The 17,059-nt window shown below is 41.7% G+C and overlaps 1 protein-coding gene across 1 annotated transcript in view; it reads right to left on the bottom strand.

Annotated features, from left to right (window-relative positions):
• Window positions 1-657: 657 nt before the first annotated feature.
• ahcyl2b (adenosylhomocysteinase like 2b) overlaps window positions 658-17,059 on the bottom strand; it is a 39,623-nt gene continuing 23,221 nt past the window's right edge. Inside the window, exons 2-17 of the mRNA XM_058624469.1 lie at window positions 12,672-12,780; window positions 9,856-9,999; window positions 9,308-9,408; window positions 9,079-9,181; window positions 8,813-8,907; window positions 8,366-8,472; window positions 8,026-8,142; window positions 7,883-7,946; window positions 6,970-7,058; window positions 6,814-6,884; window positions 5,747-5,841; window positions 5,529-5,627; window positions 4,097-4,165; window positions 3,861-3,939; window positions 3,031-3,151; window positions 658-2,588 (exon numbers count right to left, since the gene is read on the bottom strand). Coding sequence (XP_058480452.1) covers window positions 2,582-2,588; window positions 3,031-3,151; window positions 3,861-3,939; window positions 4,097-4,165; window positions 5,529-5,627; window positions 5,747-5,841; window positions 6,814-6,884; window positions 6,970-7,058; window positions 7,883-7,946; window positions 8,026-8,142; window positions 8,366-8,472; window positions 8,813-8,907; window positions 9,079-9,181; window positions 9,308-9,408; window positions 9,856-9,999; window positions 12,672-12,780 — 1,470 coding nt within the window. The 3' untranslated portion in view covers window positions 658-2,581. The remainder of the gene's footprint in view (window positions 2,589-3,030; window positions 3,152-3,860; window positions 3,940-4,096; window positions 4,166-5,528; window positions 5,628-5,746; window positions 5,842-6,813; window positions 6,885-6,969; window positions 7,059-7,882; window positions 7,947-8,025; window positions 8,143-8,365; window positions 8,473-8,812; window positions 8,908-9,078; window positions 9,182-9,307; window positions 9,409-9,855; window positions 10,000-12,671; window positions 12,781-17,059) is intronic.

Raw genomic sequence — 17,059 nt, 5'->3', positions numbered from 1 at the left:
CACACAGACGCACACAAACACACCTTAAAAAGGTACACATACGCACATATTTGACACATTTCCACAGAAAACAAAAGCAAGGAAATAGGACTTGAAGAACAACACTGGACGACAGGTCACACCGCGTAAAGAGAGGGAGATTCTCCACAGCTCGAGGAGAGGCATTATTATCATTATTATTATTATTGTTAACATTGGCAGAGAATAGTACTATTCTCAACTAGTGCTGAGGTTTTATGGGCTGTGGCACAGTATCAGATCTCAACACTTTATATAAAGCAGGCATCTTTTTTTGCTTTAAATGTCAACCAAATTTAAATAAATAGTCTGGAAATCTTGATTGCTTAGCATAAAAACTGAAAACGGGGTGAAAGAGAGCAACTCTGCTACCACTACATCTACAACTCACCAATACTAGGTTAGATTTTCATTTATTTAGTGCAAAAAAATGATTTGGCATAAAATAATAATTCACTTAATGACTATTTTTCCATGGTAATTCACACCTTTTACTGTACAGTTTACTACGTTATTAGCACTCTCCGCTGTTTGCAGTCAACATGCTAAGCCAAGATAAGAAACCTAGCATTAGAATGTTAAGAAAATATTGAACACTCGTGATGTCACACATACAAAGTTGCAGGACATGTGCAGGAATATTTGTACTTCAAATAAAATTTTATTTGATTGGTAAACAAGGTTTTTGTGCCATTTCAACCTGCTCAAAAAGGTTTTTTTTATAACCCCCCCCATATACAGTGAACATAATGGTTTAATTTTTAGTTCATGTGTTAAAGCATTTGATCCCGTGTCTGCGAGAGTAGAAACGACAAGCATCTCCCAGCGGGACGACACACAGGCTCAGGTGTCAGCTGTCAGGAGAAATGACGGTCAGGGATTTTCTAATTTCCACCCATCAGGTCAGCTGGGGAAAGAGCCGTCGAGGATGACAACCGGTGCAGCTCATTATAGAGTAAGGATCTAAGTCTTTCAGGTGCAGGGAAGGAGAAGAAGAAGAAAAAATGTCATGGAAAAAAACATAGGAAATATCCCTTTACAGGCAAATGCACACTGATTTCTTGGATGGAAAAATAATCGATAGTGAGATTCAGATGAGTGAATCCCTCGACTGTATCTGTGAGTACCAACGAGTCGTGTTGTGTATGGCCAGTGTCGTAAATTTACACAGCACCATTTTTTTTTTTTTTTGCAAAGACGACCCATGTTGAAAACAAAAATAGTACCAGACTGGCAACAACTTGGTGCACATTTGGTTTCTCTGGAGGAAAAAAAAAAAAACACGTCTGTCACAGTATTAAAAACGAGGTTTTACGTACACGCATTATTAGAACATTTAATTGCTTATGTTTAGGATTTTTTGTTTTCCAAAAAAAAAAAAAAGTATGACAAATGGTGCAAGAGAGGAAAAGATAGAAAAATCTAAGTTTCTATATAAATATCTAAATATACAGTATAACCCTTGCAATGATCCGACAGCCTGTCGTGCTTCTAATACAGTATCGTCTCTCGTGGGAAAGGAACAAGATAAACTGAAACGTTCGGCTCCCACTGGCTTGAAATACTTTTTTTTTTTTTAAATGACAACACTGGCGTTTTTGCGTGGACGCTGAGAGAGAAGCAGCCAATGAGATGGTTTCACTGCAGGGTTTTGAGTGGCGGGCGGGAAGCACCGCCCACCGTCCAGTCGCACTAAAGAAAACAAACAAAAAAACCAAACAAACAAACAAACAAACAAACTACAGGCTGATCGGGAGAGAGAACGACGCGTAATAAAAAGTGTTTAAAAAAACAACAGTGAATCTCAATGAAATGATGAATTAAAAGACATATGATATGATTGGACCCTGAGATCCCAACTAACCCCACCCATCAGGTCTAACCCCGCCCTCACAGAACTACACAAAAACATAATCACAAGTAGAAAAGAAAAGACAATAACCAAAAAAAGAAGAAAGAGGGACAGGAAAAATTGTCCGTCACTAAATCTTCAAAGTTCACCTTCATTCACACAGATTTTCTTTCCTTTTTTAATCAAGTTGGTTTATATATGTATATATATATATCATTTTAGCATCAATAATTCCATCTTTAATAATAGTTAAACAATAGAAGATCTGGCAATGGGAAGAGAGGATGAAAGGTTTACATACAGGTTGACACACAAATGAGCGTCTCAGGACAATATGATAATTGTGATGCCAAGCAGAAGGGAAGTCAAATCTCCCAGGAGAAGAAGTCGGGGGGGAGATAGAAAGTGGAGAATGGCAGGAGCAGCTCTGCAGAGTTAGAGTTAAGGGTGTTATTATTGTTTTAAAGCGTGAATAAATAAAACGACTGCCACGGGTGTATGTGGAACTTACGACCCCCTCTGCAAACCCCCCCCCCCCTTCTCTTTCGGGCTCAGCCAGAGCTTTTTCCCCCCCCTCCCTCCCTCCCTCCCCACGAAAATAAAGCAGGTGTGTTGACTATTCTGTCCTCCTCTTCCTCCTCCTCCTCCTCTCCCTCTATGAGTCTGTGCGATTCATGGAGTATTGGTGTTTCCAGTCCACACGACGCTGGTTTAATACCTGGAAAAAAAATACACAGAAAAAAAAAAGTCAGTCAAATGAGTTTTGCTTTGTTTTCAAGTTTCATAAAGTATTTCATGAAGTATCTTTTGATGTCAAATATCTTCAAATATCAAATGTCTTCTTGTCAATTACAGGAGTCAGAATCCGTCCCATTTAATTTTGTTTCATTGACATTATAGATCATAATGCGTCAGATTGTATTTATTTTTGTCTGAAACCTGTTCCTGCCTTCTCAGTTAATCCTTAGTTCCTTTCAAAATGTTAAAAAAAACCAAGCTGAAATGACCAGTTGATCAACAAGTTACTGGTTACACATCATCTATTTGGACTGGTGATCAAATACACTCAGTAAGTAAGAATTATTTCTATGAACAGATGATTTCTTTAAACCTCCATCCTCCATCTAAGCTCCTTGCACTGAGGCGTTCTAATCTCATACCTATAGTAGTTTGGCTTAAAGGGTCCGTTCTTGTTCAAGCCCAGATACTTGGCCTGCTCGTCGCTCAGCTCCGTCAGATGTGCGTCAAATGTCGGCAGATGTAGGCTGGCCACATACTCGTCTGGAGGGCAGGAGGAGAAAATAAAGAAAAGAGTGTAAACACTGACAAGTCATCTGTGTGGTCGATTAAGGATTCAAATTTACCACCACTCCATCTCTCCTCTGCACTGTCTCCTATGTTCATCTTTCTCCCCATCTGCTTTCCCCTCCCTCGTCCTCCTCTCCTCACATTCCACCCGTTCTTCCCTCTCCATCATCTCTCTGTCGGTGTGTGTGTGTGATGTGGTAACAGCAGCGGCAGACGCTGGCGACCTACATTTGGCTGCCTGTTTTGTCTTTACTTTGTGTCAGCGCTGCTCTCACACACATACGAACAGCTAAGAAATGTCAGGGCCAAGCAACGCTGATACACACGCGCGCACACACACACACACACACACACAGAGGACTCATTGTACTGTGAATGATTTTTCCAGGGCGACGACTGTGGCTGGAACAGATGAGATTGTGTGTCGTCTACAGAGATAAGTGTAAAGTGCCGGCAGACTCCATCGGGGGCAAAAACAAACCCTGCGTAATCACCTCCGTGTTTTGGTGGCTACTTAAGAAGCAAACAAGGTCATTCATCTCCATAGCCTAATAGCTCGCAGCTTTCCGTGTTTTACAGCGGAGAGTAATACTTCAATTACTGTGTGTTCTTCTCCAGACACAAGTGCTCTCTGTTATCAACTTTAAACGTTCAACATGCTTTTAATGGAAGTCAATCTTACCCATCTTCTTGGGCAGCAGGTAAACATCCTGCTTGTAGCGTCCCTCTGGGGCGTTGTACAGCTCTATCAGAGCCAGAGCCTGGAGAGAAATCAAGAACACACACACAAGTGTTACTCACGAAACAACTTGTTTTTGTGCCTTTTGGACAGAAAGAAATCAAGGTCAGGGCAAAGGTGAAACACACACACAAATCCGGGTCAATTATAATGTGAATGATGTGTATAAACTGGTCGACCTGGGTAGTGGCGGTGATGGAGAGCACAAAAGTGGGAACAGTGGAGCAGCTGAGGTTCAGCAGTCGACCCTGGGGAGAAAGAAAGTGTGTGGCGTAAGGACACAGGAGGCAAAGACACACCGGAGTTAACTTTGTGTAGCTTGGCGTGAAACGGAAACGTCAGTGAGGAATAAGAACTCAGATCGGAGACACTCAGCTTTTTAAACCACATGGCATAATGAGGGAAGTTGAAAAGAACGCAGTATAATTAACAAAAATCAAGGATTTAGTGTTACCCACCCTTACACGTACTTAAACCCGGAGTGGAATTAATATTACTTAGTAAAAGCTGTGTTTCATGTCAGGAAACATCTGCTGTGAATAAGGATCACACCAGCATCACACACACACACGCTCATCGAGTTAAACTCACTGACCGCTTGCTCATATTATAAAACCAACTCAGTCACATCATTCCAATCCAAATGACAATGATCACAGAATTCGGCAGACATAAAAACACCAACGCTGGTGGTGTTCTGGAACTTTTACAGTACTGTATGCTTTCTTGTATGCGACTTTGAACAGTTTGTTTTCCTTTTCACGAGAAGGAAAGTTGGGGTTTCCCAGAAGGGTTTCCTTTGACCTGTTACTATGAGGGTTTTTATAGAACTAAAAACACCGAAATGGAAACGTTCAAAATAGACTTGAAGTTTTTATGCTTAAGGAGATGAAATGGAAACATAATCAAGGACGACATCACACGATTAAAACATCCCTCTCATTTTGGTGTACTGGTAAAAAAAAAAAAAAAAGCAGAAATCAGTAGGTGAGATGGGTGGAATATGTGGAAACAACATTTTTTAAATTTTTTTTGTAATGCACACCACCACATATCAGCTACTGGTGCCTTAATTTACGTCACTTCTTGTCCTTCTGTGGTGAAATGGACTTGGGCGCCACCTACTGCTATTGGCCGTGAAGTAAATCCCAGCACTTATTTCACAGAGGTTGATGGAAACACAGATAAATGCGCATTAAATGAGAACGGGAACCCAAAAATGTATTCTCTTTTGAGAGCTCAACTCAAAAACCACATCATTTTAAATTCTCCTTATATCAACAAACACAGAAATGGTGATGCAAGAGCAACGAAGTGACACATTTGGATCTCCGATTGTTGTTGTATGGAACAGAGTGTGATCTCGAGGGGGGTGAGGTGAGGATGGAGGAGAGCTTGAAACACGTAGCAGGTCACAAAAGTAGCAGAGACAGTCTTTGATAAGACAGTGTTACGTCTATCCCTCTCTGTCACACTGCTCTTATTCTGTCACAGCTTGTAATACACACAAATACGGGTCACCCCTTTAAACTATCACATACTAATTTGATGACTAGAAATTAGTTCTTGTTCTCCTTCAAAAAGTGTTTGTGTGTGTGTGTGTGTGTGTACCTCAGCCAGCAGCACTATCCTCTTGCCATCGGGCCAGATGACGTGGTCCACCTGAGAGCGAACCCTCTCCCAGGTCAGCTCAGGAGTTCGCAGGCTTGCCTACAAAAACACAAATACTTTTATTTTGGGGATTGAACATGCTTAAATCCTCACAGAGCTCTTTATGCAACGTGTGGTGCGTTTAAAGGCTATTTGAGATGCAGGAGTCGGTCACTGACCACATCGATCTCGGTGTTGGAGTGTCCCATGTTGCAGACGATGCAGCCGTTCTTCATTCGGTCGAGGTTCTCTCTCACCACCACGTTCTTATTGCCTGAATGAAGTCAGAGGAGATAAAAAAGAATACAATTAATAGAAGAAACAAGCTAAATTACGCCAAAACCCAGCGTAGGAGGAGTTCTATTAACGGTATTTCATTTTCTTCCGAGTGCCTGATCTGTGTGAGGTGGCTGCTGTGATCCCTCTGGGATCAAACTCCTTCCTTTCTACTCCCATCAAAGTCTTTCCTGTATTTGGTTTAATTATGTCTCATGAAAGCACTTGGGCATGATTAATTAAGTGTGACAGGGTAATTCAGATTGAGTGTTCCCTCCGTATATGTACATGAGGATCCATGCACGTCTCTAGATGACTTTTTTTCTTCTTTTTTTTTTAAACTAAAACTTCAGGAATTCTACTTCAAAATGTTAAACTCAACTCTTAGTCTGTTTATGTTTACAGCTTAACTCTCATTTCAAACACTGGAAACATACAAATGACGCACATCTGACTTGAAGGGGTGTAAAAACTATAATTATAATGTGAGATTATGATTATAATAACTAATTCCCCCCCTCATTTCCTTACAATAGTATTATTCATTCATCAGGAATCCAAAAAAGCTGTTTAAATTGTGCAAGCATGAATTCATCTCCACAAAGTCTGGCATAAATGCAATGCGTCCATCTTTCCTGTTCCAGCCCTCAGACAGCCTCCTGGGTTTGGTTTAAAACCTGCCACTGCTGGCTGAACCTGAGACACAAGTAATTCTCAGCTTCATATAAGTGTGAAGGACAAGTCCCTGGTTGGCGAAGAACTAGATTAGTACCTGCTGCAGAATGAGCGTCCAGTCCTCCTGAGCGAAAACAGTATGACTCATCGTCGTTTTATGTCCATCATGTTCCCAATTCACATAATGAAAGCTACTTGGTTCAATCAGTTAGCCGTGGATCATTCATTCCCCAACAGGACAAATGCCTGCGCAGCTGTTAGGAAGGGCAATAAAGAGACAGAAGGAAGAACAAACCCGTGCAGGTGATGACGATGTCCACTTGTCTGATGACTTCGTTCAGCTTCACCAGCCTGAAGCCGTCCATGCTGTGGCAAGGACAAAGCAATGGATCGATGCAGTGTCAACACAAAGAGAGCGAGTCAGGGGGAAAGTCTACACGTGGAGACTTACCAGGCCTGCAGAGCACAGATGGGGTCGATCTCCGTGACGTAGACGATGGAGCCCATTGCTTTCAGGGCAGCACAGCAGCCTTTTCCAACCTGGGGGGGGGGGCAGGATGTGATGTTAACGCAAATGTACTCTAATCAAAGGGGATCACGTGATGAAACAGTCCGCTTTGTTGATGTGTTATAAAGGTCTAAAATAGTGACAGTTCCTTTCTTGGTGTTTTGGATGAGTCAAACAATATAAGCTATATAACGGCACAATTTTAAAACTGAACTGTGTAATTTAAAAATACAAATGGTTACATTCAAACCATTGTCGTAGGAGTTTAAAAAAAAAATACTGATTAAGCCCATCAGCTTGACATGACTCGCTCTGTGTTTCTCGGAGGAAACGACAACACTGTGTGAGCCAAGGGAGACACAGGCAACACAAAGAAGTGCCTACAAAAAGTTTCGGAGACAATTCTATTGCTCAAAAAAACAAAACCTGTTTTAGTATACACACTCGCTCCCCGAGTCAGGTCTGATAGTAGATGCAGAATCCAAAATGACGTAACATCGTTTCTGTTCGCGAAGACCAAACAGAGACAGAATATTGACCAAAAGTTATGCACTGCAGCTTTATCTCTTCTGAGATTGTGTCAGCCATTTCTCAAACCATCATTTCCTCATTATAAAATGATAAACCCAGTCAAGATAAATCAATAATGAAAGTAAGTGTTAATTGCAGAAGTGACATAATGAAGAGGAATCTAATCAGCACTCTATTCTATCCGCACAGACCTCTCGCATATTCAGTACTAATGAAGTTTTAGACAATTTGCTTCAACACAATATAGTGTGAAATCTATGAAGGCAACCACTCTTATTTGTCTTCCAACAACAACAACATCTAAATCAAAAGTGGATGTGTTTACCTCTCCGTAGCCACACACCACCACCTGTTTGCCCCCAAACATGACATCAGTGGTTCTCTTCAGGCTGAGGAGAGGAACGCAGTCATGTCACTACAACAGCATATTTAAGAGCAACAGAAATGGAGCAGAGGACCGTTTCATACCCGTCTAAGATGGACTCCCTGCAGCAATAAAGGTTGTCAAACTTCTGCTTAGTCACAGAGTCGTTGACGTTCATGGCCGGAACGGACAGCTTTCCTGCCTTGGACAGTTGATACAACCTACACATGAACACAACACTATCAATAAAAGTCATTTATTTTATGCAGTCAGTAAATGTTATTGTGATAAAACAGTCCACTTTCATTCATGGTTAAAGCCATGCTGCAGTTGTGTAATCTCAGTAAAATGTGGTATTCTCACCACTAGATGGCGATGTTACCACATCAGACGCCGAGTGTGTGAGAATCAACAGTGATCTACATTAGTTGGAGAAAGTCCTACCTGTGCACACCGGTAACGCTCTCCTCTACGATGCCCTTGATCTTCTTGAACATGTTGGGGTACTTTTTATAAATCCAGTGAGTCAGGTCTCCACCGTCGTCCAGAATCTGACCGACGACAACCAAAACAAAACAGTTTAAGGACGGAGAACTGTGACGTCGCGTCAAACTCTAGTTAAATAACACATTTTCCAGATTAACTGAAGTGTTCATAAACTAAATGAGTGGTTCATAAACTACATGTACCATTTCGTTAACATTAATCTGTACATATTACAGCCTTGCGCTTTTCCCGATTCTTCATGTACTTCTATCCACAGTGACAGAAAAATTTCAGATCTAGCTTCCCGGTTATAAATGGCAACATGCATAAACACTACAGGATAGAAAAGAAAGAAAAGATCAAATTTGTATTTGACTGGCTTTATTTAGAATGTAGGTGTGTTACCATGTTTGGCTGCCAGCCTTCCACGTTAACGCAGCGATCGATGCACCACCAGAAGTCGTCCTCCGACTCCCCCTTCCATGCAAATACGCTGAAGCCTAGAGAGAGAGAGAGAGAGGGAGAGAGAGAGGGAGGATTATAAATACAGAGTACAGCAAAAAAACAGCAAAATGAGGTAGGTGTGAGGGATGAGAATGATTCTGAAAGACGAAGCAGGAGAGAAATGAAAAGGGCAGGTGTCAACACACGGCAACTCCCAAGAGTCTCACCTCCCTCTGCCAGGGCAGCTGCCACTTCATTCTGGGTGGAGTAAATGTTGCAGGCAGCCCATCTGCACTGAGCCCCCAAAGCTGACAGAGTCTCCATCAGCACCTGCGGGAAGACAGGAAAAGAAGGAGAGTTTCACTTAGTGTAAATAGTGTGTCACTTCTGCAGATAATGGTGCGAATTGGAGTGTGTGCCTGTCTGTTTTTGGTTTTTTTTTGCATTTCTACTCACAGCAGTCTGGGCGGTAATATGAGTGCAGCCCACCACCTTGGCTCCGGCGAGGGGTTTCTCCCCCTGGGCTCGCTTCCTAAGGGCCATCAGTGCTGGCATCTCTGAAAAAAAAAAAAAAAAAAAAAGTGTACAGAAGTGGCCACAGCAGTCAGCCGCATGGAAGGGATTCCCATATTCAAATACAATTCTTGTCGTACTGTGTTGCCAATCCTTGAGCTACGTGAGCTGTCAGCGCAAAGGATATACTCTGTCGTGTGCCTGTGTGTGTGTGTGTGTGTGTCTGCGAAAAGCCTGCAGTGGCCAGCTGAGGCTCCCTGTATGTTCCTTCTGTGAAGTAATTAGGGAATGATGTGTTGGACTTTAGGCTTGTGGTGGCAGGGGACATATGGCCAGCCACCAGCGTAGTAACACACACACACACACACACTCACACACACCTGCTTGTGTAACTGTATGTTGTGCTCAGGTGAAAATGTGTTGAAGAAAGTTCAAAACAAATGTTTATAATAAAAAAGGAAAATGTGATTCATTTGGAGCCTTTCTTTAACCTTGCTCTGCGATCTCAATTTCTCGGCGTCCGAAGTCGGCCTGTTTGATGTTTTTGATGCAGAAGTCCCCGTTGCCCTTGGAGTTCTTCTGCTGTTTGTCCCGAGGAGACGTCTCGTCGTCGGAGCTGTCCGTGTACGACGCCGCTGCAACAAACACATGCAAAAATGGCTCCGTCAGCGTACACGCAAACATAAAATATTAAGATTGATGATCTATTCAACATTTGTTAAAAATAATGAGTGAACTTCACAAGGTCAAAAGGTCTTTTTGCGGCAAGCCACCATCAAATATTTATGATGCTTCTAAAAAACGATTATCATAGAATTTTCTGCCAATAAATTGTTGAAGCCTGGACATTTTTATTATTATTTTATTTTATAAAACAATTGAAACAGGATTTGTTTTCCACTCTCACAGGATTCGTTCAACCACAGCTTCCAAGTTCCAAAGTGCCCAACAAACACAATGTGCCTTTTGGCTTCTTTATTGTGAATTTCGCTTGGCCTTTCCCCAACCCACACATGTTTTCACGGCACCAAGGTTTAATTGATTACAAAGCTGTGTGCAAAGCATTTCCTGCCACAGAGAAACTCCAGTCGTATGGGAACACACAAGACAAAGTGAACACAAAACCCCTGCCATAAAGAAGTATGAATGCACCTCCCGAGATACACACGGCAAACAGCGGCACACTCAGTGAGCAGGGTGGGCCTTCAGTACTGTACTATGCATATGTGGTCCTTGGTGTATGTATTGCAGGTACATGATGAACCAGAACAGACTGGAGGACTTTACACTGTAATGCTACTAAGGTTAAGAAGGTTAAGAAGCCCACAGGTCTTCACAGCTACATGTGGAAAAGTAGTGGTCATGGGAAAAGTACGAACTGGTGTGTTCACTGTACTGTGGGAACCATCAGAAAAATAAGAAGCACTCTGCTGAAGGATTTATAGAAGAAGACAGGGAATGAGTAGAGAGGGATGAGGAGGGGGGGGGGGGGGGGAGACAAAGAAAGTACATGAAAGGGAGAGTTGAGAAGGGATGAGACATTGGGGTTGCACAAGTGTCTGGGAATAACTTAATATTGGCAGCATTGACAACTCTGCTGTTATTACACACGCAAGGAAAAAGAATGAGCTTGTCAAATCAATGCATGCTAAGTGCTCTCATTATGATCATAATATCTAAGAAAGAAAAGCTCATGTCATGACTTTAGTAATGATCTAAGTGCCTCAGGCCAGAGAGGGAACATTTAATCCAGAGGAGGGGCCGTAAAAAACTAACCTTCCCCTGTTACATAAACACTTTTAGGCCAGAGCCGAAGCACTTTTTCCTGAGAAAACGGTTCAATGTTATTATTTATAAACAAAGTGAAATTTCACTTTCATTATTACGCATGAAGAAAAGAGGAGGAACGTGAAGTTATTCGCTCAGGTGACTGACTGGTGTCGCTAGCCGTACAAAACATGAAGCAGTGGCAAGTCACAGGACGGAAATCTTTCATCTTATCAGAAAAAGAATAGATAGCACTTTTTTTCGCCCAATAGCAATGACCCAAGGGACCCAAATAGTATCATACTAATACTGACTAAAAGTCTATTTCTGTCCATCTGTCATCAATCTCTCTGTCCATCAAAGTAGAGAGACACTGTCCAGGCAGTGTCACATGTGTAATCACGGATTAATTCATCATCCTAATGGCGTCATTGGACGACCTGTGCACTGTGAATGACCCTGGAGCACAGCAATGAGTGTGCAAAAATGAAGCAACTTAAAGCAGAAAAATCGACATTTGGTGCTGAAATTTGTTGGTCAGGATGTTTTAAAAAGAGCAGGAAGGGGGAACGAGCGAACAGAGTTAGAACCGTCACACTGCGCTGCTGCACTTGCTGCCGTTTAATTGTTTTTTCTAAATTCTAAAGGCAAACTTTGCTCTGGTCTGTTCTCTGGAAACTCCCATTGTTTAACTGGTAGACTCATTGTTTTGGGTTTTTTCCATCTCTGGATTAAAGGATATATTTCTCTGTGGGTGGATTTTGTTCCCCACCAATTACACTGATACCATGATACATAGCTGAGTATAAACAGACTGATTTGTTTCAACACACAGTGAGCACAACTTGCTGTAGTCATTAGAAAGTTCAACTGTTGTTTTAACACAGACCTGAACATTTCCTTGAAGCAAAAAAAACTACTTTTGTAGAGATTCATGTAGTCGGACTTTGTGAACTTTGGATGCACCTGGTCGGGCTGTTTTCCCACTCGCCAATCTTTAGCTAATCATCTCACGGATGTCGTTTTATATTTACTTTGACAGACGTGAAAGTGGTTTCAGTCTTGTCAGGTGTGTCACTTCTGTCACTGAAAAATGTCATGCTAAAATCTTTTAAGTAAATTATTAAATCAGTGAAGTTCACTACCCCGTTGATACAAGCATTTATCCCACCAAACTGCTGCTGAGCTTCCAAATGTTTTGGAGGATAAAGAGTAGATGTAGAGGAGGAATGGTTTGGACTTGAGAATTTTGGTTTTCTATGCCATTCAGCTCAAACCGAACCACATACCTCCCTCCCCCCCTTCAGGGGACCAGACCAGCAGCAGCTAATCCCCTCACACAGAGGCCACAGTGTCAGAGTGTGAGAATGAGAGCCAATGAGACAGAGGTGGTTAGTGAGGACATAGATGAGGTCAGTCTGTCCGGTTTGTCCCAGTTAACACTTTCTACAGCTTTGGTGTCATAAAAAAAAAATAAATGGACAAACGCTATGTTGGGCACTGAAAACATGTCTTGGTAGGTGAGTGATAGAAGGAATACCTGAGCTGTAGCTGTCTGTGGAGGACTGGGAAATGGAGCGGGACAGAGAGCGTCGGCCAATCTTGGAGGGGCGCTTGTTAAACTCCTGTTTCTGGTCGGCAAACTGGATCTATTTGTAGAGAGAGGGGGAGAGAACAAAACTACGGTTACATTTTAACATCCAGACTGCAGAAACGCACAGAAGCACAACAAAATGCAGTAATAAGATCAGTTTATGATGACAAATGAGCTCCAGTGAGTCACTTTTCACAAAATAAAACTTCAGATGAAGGCAAAAAAAAAAGACGGATTAAGTCAGTTTTCAAGAGCCGGGACCAGCTTTGGTTTCACTCACTTTAAAAAGATAAAGAAAACAGTAACACTATTATCATCAACTAGCAGGAAGGCCAGACATGGTGCAACAGTTTTTTTTTTCAGCCATTGCATCAGAGTCAATAGTCTGATCTGGTGTATCATAATTTATGCACTAATAATAACAACGGAGTATGAATGGCTTACTTATTCACGCAATAAACATCTCGCAAACAAGAACAAAACACGCGTGTGGGTGTGTGAGCATTCACATAACATGAGTAACTGTGGTTTGTTTCCCACCCTTTCATCTTTCCGCAAAGGTTATTCAACGACGCCCACGAATCAGCAAACCATTCTGTCAAGATATCTGGAAAAGTGAGAGATTCTGCCAATGTCATGGTCCTGTGACTGAGCGTTGAGAAGCTTTACAGATTTGATTACAAAGAAGCACCATTCATCACTCCAAAACGCTAAAAAAACTCTTTTTTTTTTTTTTTTTTTATCAAAGAGAAGTTACAAAACAAATCTGACATTCAGACACATTCTGTGTATTTGAGTGTGTACGTGCACATCAAATACCAAGAGGTTCATTGTGTGCGAGTGCCCATTCACTCCATTCATTCTCACAGAGAGGGGGTGAGAGAGACACTGTATAAATGAGACACACAGCACAGCTGCTTTCCACCCAAAATGATGACGTCTGCACTCCGCACATAACTTGTTCAGTCCACGAATCAAGCTTGCATACTTAGCTTTTGATTCCCTCCTTCACGCTCACCTTTTTTTGGAAACACAGGGCTCACTGCCCTCTGCCCATCTTTTTTCCTCTTCAGCATTTCCCGCGTGGGTGTGGTGTGAGTTTCAAGGTATTTTGCATTGAGGAGCCCTCAGTGTTCACAGGCTACATCTCGTCTCGACTCTGCCAACTTTTCGGCCTTTGCTTTTCCTGCAATCCAGGCCGAACTGGTCCGACCATGCTCACTCCGGCAATCACAATGCAATAAATTGTTTCCCCCCCCCTCCATCTCTCTACTACCTCTGTATTCTCGTTTGATTGTCGCCTGTTCAAGAGTTTGAGATTCCTGAATTGCCGGTATCAAGAAAAGCTCTGCTTCCCCCAAGTTGATGCTGGTAAAACTGTTTATTGAAAAAGGGAAGGAAAACTAAAATATTTTTGCAACTACATAGACCAATGTGGGATTAAAAAAAACAATGCTATCCAAACCCTTCAGAGGAAGCATGGGTCATAAAGCTGTCTTGACATATTGCTCAGAAAACTAGAAAAGGACACATTGGAGTTATTAAAATGTACCCAAACTGGAGCCGTAACAACACCTAGTTATATTTGAATGTCCTAAAAATCATGTATCTACAAATGACTAAAACATTTATTAGACAGGCCATAAAAAACAGCATTAAAGATTGACAAAACCGCCACTAGATTTATGAATCTAATGAGGGCAGCTAATGGTGGCAATAAATAAACCTTGACCCCAATAGCAGACTAAAACAATGGTCCATTGGTCTCTTCAAGCTTATCAAACGGAAGTTAGAGGACAGACTTACGCATGTATTTGCTGCACTGGGACATAACAATTAAACGGTCACTGAGTAGCGTCTGTGAATGAAGTCACAACCCGTATAATCTGATGAATGACTATTATTTTCATAATCAACTGTTGATTATATTTTCATTTAGTTGAATTGTTGTTCGGTCAATTTTTTTTGTTGTTATTTGGAAGCTTGTTTTAATTACAAAATAACACTCAAAGGATTGATTTAATGATTAAGTAATCAATTACTGATCAATAATAATTGCAGCCCAAGAGGAATCTATATGTGGTAGTGACAGGAGACGCTATGAGAGGCTCATCACTGTCACTGGTCAACTAATCAAGTAACTGAGTATTAATCGATTACCAAATTAATTGCCAACTATTTTGATAAGTGATGAATCTGTGAGTGTTTTTATTATTAAAATATAGGCTCTCTGGTTTTTCAGCTTCTTAAATGTGGATATTTCCTGGTTTCTTTGCTCCACATATAAATCGTTAAAAGTGAATAATGTTGGTTTGTTGCTGAAAGAAGACATTTGAGGTCATAATTTTGAGGTTTGGGAAACACCAATCAACACATTTTGACATTTTATGGACCAAACAACTCCTTGATTAATCGAGAAAACAATCAACAGATTACTAGATTACGGAAATAATCTTTTGTTGCAGCCCCGGTGTTATGTAAGAGAGGCACTAGCAACAACGGAGACACACACACACACACTGCTCCTGTACTAGTACACCAGCCTGCCAACTAGGAACAGGTCAGCATGACTCAGCAGCTGGAAAAATCATTATGTGGAGCTCATTCAATCTGTTGAAAATGTAGAGCAGCTGGAGACACGTCAGGTCATTATAGACCCTCTTCATATTTACAAGTAGAGAAAGCGCTCGTCGTGAACTCGGTAACGGTGACGTCTCAGGGCCGCCGCTGAGCTCAGCGGCCTCTGCTGCAGCTCTGCAACGTCACTGTGGTGGAGACGTCCTGCTGTGTTTTAATGCGAGTCACGCTTTGACCCGTCTGATGTGTCAGAACAGATCCTCTTCCTCCCGACTCTACAGCACAACACCACAGGTTTAGAAGGGAATACAAAACGCACGTTTACAATGACTCCACACATCCTGCCGCACTCAGACCTACGCTCAAAGATACGCCACGTGACCAGAAAGATAAGGAAATAGAATCGTCAGCCTCTAAATAATGCATCTTGTTAATATGCTCACGAAAAGTCACGTTAAATGACTGCTTTAAGTTACCTCAAATTTTGTCATCGTGAGAAAATAATTATTTTCTGTCAATTATGAAACTACTCTTTATATAACACAAAACCATTGGCTTGTGTGCATCACTTTTGATCAAAAATCATATCCCAGGATATGATTTGTCCAAAGTTGCCGAGCACTATTATCTATGCAGCCGTTATGATTGTCTCTCTTTTTCCAACTTGTGTGTTTTGTTTTGTTTATTTTAACATTTTACAATCTTCCACCTCGTCTCTGCCTCTCTCTTCACCTTGCAATGAATGCACGCCTTTACATTATGGATGGTGACTGATTGGGAGGCTAATGACATGTGAATAATGAATGTTGATTCAATACTGGGACTCTCGCATGCTCACCGGGGACTGTCTTTCCACTCATCTGTGTACATGTTTCACATTTAAATGGGGTTACAAGAGACTGGGAGTGAAGCTGGGTGTGGGCAGTCCCACTTAGGTACACTGTGTTCACACAAGTGGCCCCATACAGATACAACAAGTACACGCCACTGATTATAGCTCCTAATGTTGCCATGCAACCACTACAAATCCATTTCAATCATGGTGGCCTTTTGCCACACGCAAAGTACCAAAAACACACCAACAAAATACCAGCACATACACACAGCTCAATAAATTCACCTATTAAAGCAGAACATGTTAAAGAAATACTTCACTGATTTGCATTTAGCTTTGTATTACTAGAATAGGGGTAGTATCTGTAAAAAATTGTGCTTCCCAACCTCAGTTTCCCCTGAGTTGAGAAATATCTTCATTCTTTTTTACGTGCCCACCAGTGACACTTGGTCCGAGGCTTGAAACTGCAATTCCTTTAAGACTATGAATATGAAAATCATTTTTCCATTTTGTGTTTAGAAGTGACATGACGGTGGAGGTCTTAGCTTAACACATAATTTCTATCCTTTCAAGCCCATCTGCAAACTGTAAAGCAGAAATAAGCCCCTATATGCAACCTACAAGGTCAAGCATACAGACTGTATGTTCCATTTGCTTACTTGACTTGATTATAATTTGCAGTCATAATCTAAATACCACAATAGTAAATGAGAAAATGTAAATCCAGAGCCCTGCCACAGCACCCGACGGCCTCTGTGTGTTCCAACTCTGCGATGAGACACCATGTTACGGGACAGGGTGGATCCCTTAGCTGAACACAAATCAACAAGCTCGCCGAACACCATGGGATCTGCAGCAAAAACAGAAACCCCTCTGGGCAAAAGGGAAAAGGAAAGCAAATAGGCACAGATGTGCTGCAGCG

The sequence above is a fragment of the Solea solea genome, chromosome 3, assembly GCF_958295425.1.
Source record: "Solea solea chromosome 3, fSolSol10.1, whole genome shotgun sequence".
In the NCBI taxonomy this organism is placed as follows: domain Eukaryota; kingdom Metazoa; phylum Chordata; class Actinopteri; order Pleuronectiformes; family Soleidae; genus Solea; species Solea solea.
Note: the sequence above shows the minus strand (reverse complement) of the source record. Positions and strands in the feature narration are given on the sequence as shown.